The sequence below is a fragment of the Panthera uncia genome, chromosome B4 (assembly GCF_023721935.1).
Source record: "Panthera uncia isolate 11264 chromosome B4, Puncia_PCG_1.0, whole genome shotgun sequence".
Taxonomy (NCBI): Eukaryota; Metazoa; Chordata; class Mammalia; order Carnivora; family Felidae; genus Panthera; species Panthera uncia.
Genome location: NC_064809.1, coordinates 137,807,463 through 137,810,632, shown reverse-complemented (window position 1 = coordinate 137,810,632; position 3,170 = coordinate 137,807,463). Strand labels below are relative to the sequence as shown.

Genomic DNA, 3,170 nt, shown 5'->3' with positions numbered 1-3,170 from the left:
CCCCCCCCCCCCACAGCCCACCCCTGCCCAGGCTGTGTTTCTGCGGGGACCGGGACAGAGGGGCTGGTCTGTGGGAGGGTGGAGGAACGGGGACCTCCGTGTCCCCTCGGGGCTCCAGGGCTGTTTCCTGTCCTTTTTTCACAGGCTGAGAAAAGCTCTCGAGTTAACAGAGCTTTCCCACCTGCCTCCTGCACTCGGGTGGCCCCCGGAAGAAATAACACTTTGCCTGTTTGGCCACAGGTGTCCAGGAGCCCCCTGAAGGAGTTCGACAAGGAGAAAGCGTGGAGGGCCGTCGTGGTGCAGATGGCCCAGTGACCGTGGGGCGGGGAGACCGAGGCAGGAGCAGGGCCCCTGCCTGGCTAGTTGTCTTGAAGCTACCACTTTCTAATTTGCCCTTCACCTTCGTCCAGGCCAGGCTGCAAGGTGGAGTCTTCATTTCTTTTAGCAGTTTAGTTGTTAAATAGGCAAGTGTTGACCATTTTGTGCTTAGGAGTCTTTCAGTTCCTCACCCCCAAGGCGCCACCGCACACACCGTGGCGCGGGGCTCTCGGGTGAGGAAGGGGCTCGTGCTGGAGCCAGACCCTCCCGGCACCGACACCTAGGCAGGCCTTGCACGTGCGGCCAGCCGCCCATCTGCTCCTCCTGCACCTGGCTGGCTTCCCGGGCCCGTTCTTGTCGAGCACTTGCCTTAAGCAGACGACGGCCGGGCTGTGGACGGCTCCACGTGGGTCTTGACGACTCGGGCGTTTCTCTCTGGAGACGTGTCTGCCAAGCACCGTCTCTGACCACGGAGCAGAGCTGTGTGGGGAGCCCCTTCTCTGCAGGACCGTGGTCGCAGGCAGCCCCCACACCCACGGCGGTGCCTGTGTGGCGCTCACGTGCCCGAACTTCTGCCCTCTGTCTTAGACTGAGCCGTTCCAGAAGGACCCTGCCCGCTCGCTGGTGCCGGTGTTGTCCGTGTCATGCGTGGTATGCAGAGCCCAGGTCAGCAGGGGCTGTCTGCACTTGTGCTGGGTGGTACCCAGCTCCTGAGCCCTTTTGTCAACACCCACACTAAGAGTGACCCTGGCCACTGTGACGGCTCAGTGTTCTTTGGGGTGGGGCCAAAGGTAGAAACTTGGGCCACATTTCTGGGTCTCGTTGGCTTTGGTGACGCAGGTGGGGCTGGGCCCCCTACCTCCTGTCATGGGTTCTGCTGGCACTCCCATTACCATTCTCAAGACGCGAGACAGATGCCCCCCAGAACCCTCATGGGGGTCATCACTGGGCATTCTCCGGCTCCCTCCATTTCCTGACCTCACTTACCTGAGGTCCAGCCCAGGCCACGGGTCTCTCCCATCTGTCACTGCCCCTCCTGCCAGACAGCGAAGACGGTTTGGGTGTGAGGATAACATTTGCTTCAGTTAAAATCACCGCCAAGAATTGTGTGCTGTCTCCTTGTCCCCTGAGTATACCTGGAATTTTCTGGAAGAACGATTAGCTTTTCTCAGTTGACATGGGCACTGGTAAGTCTCCAGTGGGCGGGGAGCACCTTCTGAAAATGGAAACGTTCATGGTTTCAGGAACTGTCTTGGGGCCAGTATCTGCATTCACAAGGCTGCACGTGCAAGTGGTTGTGTCTGTCTGCTTCACGTGAGGAGCTCAGCGGCGTTGTGCGGGAAGGTGCTGACGTTTGCTCTTTCCTGTAGCTTGTTAGTGAGGATTGGCGGGCTGACTGGGTATAGACCTGGGGAGGGGGGGATTCAGGGATCCTCCCCGGTTTCTCATTGCTCAGCACGAGTGACTGGCTGCCAGGGTGTCTTCACAGCATTCACGGCAGGTTGGGTCGGGAAGAAGGCAGAAGAGACATGGGAAAGGGGGAGAGTGCCAGCCGAGGAGGCATTGTCCTCAGCCAGCCAGCCCCTGTCTGCTGTCCTTGGCCATGTCCCCAAATAAGCAAGAGCAGGGGAGATGGCTCTTTCCTGCACACATGCAGGCCCCCCAGCCGCAGTCGAGGTCACCTCCCCTTCCTACAGCTCCCAGGCAAGGAGGCCAGCAGGGGGATCTGCTCAGGAGCCTGGGACGGGAGCCACAGAGACAGCACAGGCCACTCTGATATTTCCTTGGATGTCCCAGAAGTCTGAGTCTTAGAGCTGGAATTAGGCACCTAGGGCTTGGTACTGGCTTGCACTTTATTTCAGATAGAGCTTGAGAAATGCAGACAAATGGGGTTTTAAAAATGTACGATTCTTTTTCTGTCAATTTACATTTGTTTGATACAGTTTAATGACTCCTGAATAAATGCTAACATGTAAACGTGGCCTATGTTATTTTGAGTCCTTTAGGGATCTCTTTGTCCAGGGCTTGAACTGAGAGGAAAGTATAGGAGGGCTGGTGGAGGTAAGGGCCACTTTTTAATTTGTCCGTGATTTATGTAATCCCTGAGGCCAGGTGGAGGTGGGGACCCCTGAGAGCCTAGTGGCTTGAGTGGTGAAGACTGGGAAGGGGCACAAAGACCCCTCCCCACTCAGGGGAACTGCCTGCCGGCACTGAGTTGGCCAGAGCTCATGCAAAATGGGAGCAGAACCTCACTTTTGGGTTATCCTGGGAAGTTAAGTGCAAAATAAAGAAGCTTTAAAATAAAAAAAAGATGATGTTTCAGAAATTTCCTGCCAGCAAAGACCATTGATTGGATGGGTGGGTCTTTCCTACTCCCCCCTCCCTCCATAAAGGCGGGAGGAAGGAGGACCCAGAAGGCTGTGGAGCGATTGGGTGGCGTGGGATACTGGGCACACTTGGAACACGTGGGGTGACGGCACAGGCCCCCACGAGTGAACCTGGGGACACCAAGGCCACCTCAGGTTCTTCTGCGGGATGGAGAAGCCGTCCTGACCACCCCGATTCCCCACAGCCCAGGAAGGGACAGCCAGTGTGCAGCCCCCCAGCCCTGCGTGTCCACCCTGGGGACTATGATCTCCACCTCTGCTCCCCAAGCGCGGGCCTCTAGGCCCAACGGGAGTGAGGGTCCGAGGGAGACCTGGGGTGGGGTCCAGGGCCGGTTGTGACTCTTTCGAGTCTTTATGACTTGGGGGGCCTCTGATTGCCAGGGCGGGTCTGTGTGACCCCGACAACCCGCGCCGGGCGGGGCCGCGTGACCCCGAGCGGGGGCGGCGCGGCCACTCCTCTCCGTG

The 3,170-nt window shown here is 58.3% G+C and overlaps 1 protein-coding gene across 3 annotated transcripts in view; it reads left to right on the top strand.

Annotated features, from left to right (window-relative positions):
* The window catches only part of MLC1 (modulator of VRAC current 1), a 26,947-nt gene extending 24,353 nt beyond the window's left edge, over positions 1-2,594 (top strand). For all 3 annotated transcript variants that reach the window (XM_049626572.1, XM_049626571.1, XM_049626574.1), the window contains one exon: positions 241-2,594. In XM_049626572.1, coding sequence (XP_049482529.1) covers positions 241-315 — 75 coding nt within the window. In that variant the 3' untranslated portion in view covers positions 316-2,594. The remainder of the gene's footprint in view (positions 1-240) is intronic.
* Positions 2,595-3,170: the final 576 nt, after the last annotated feature.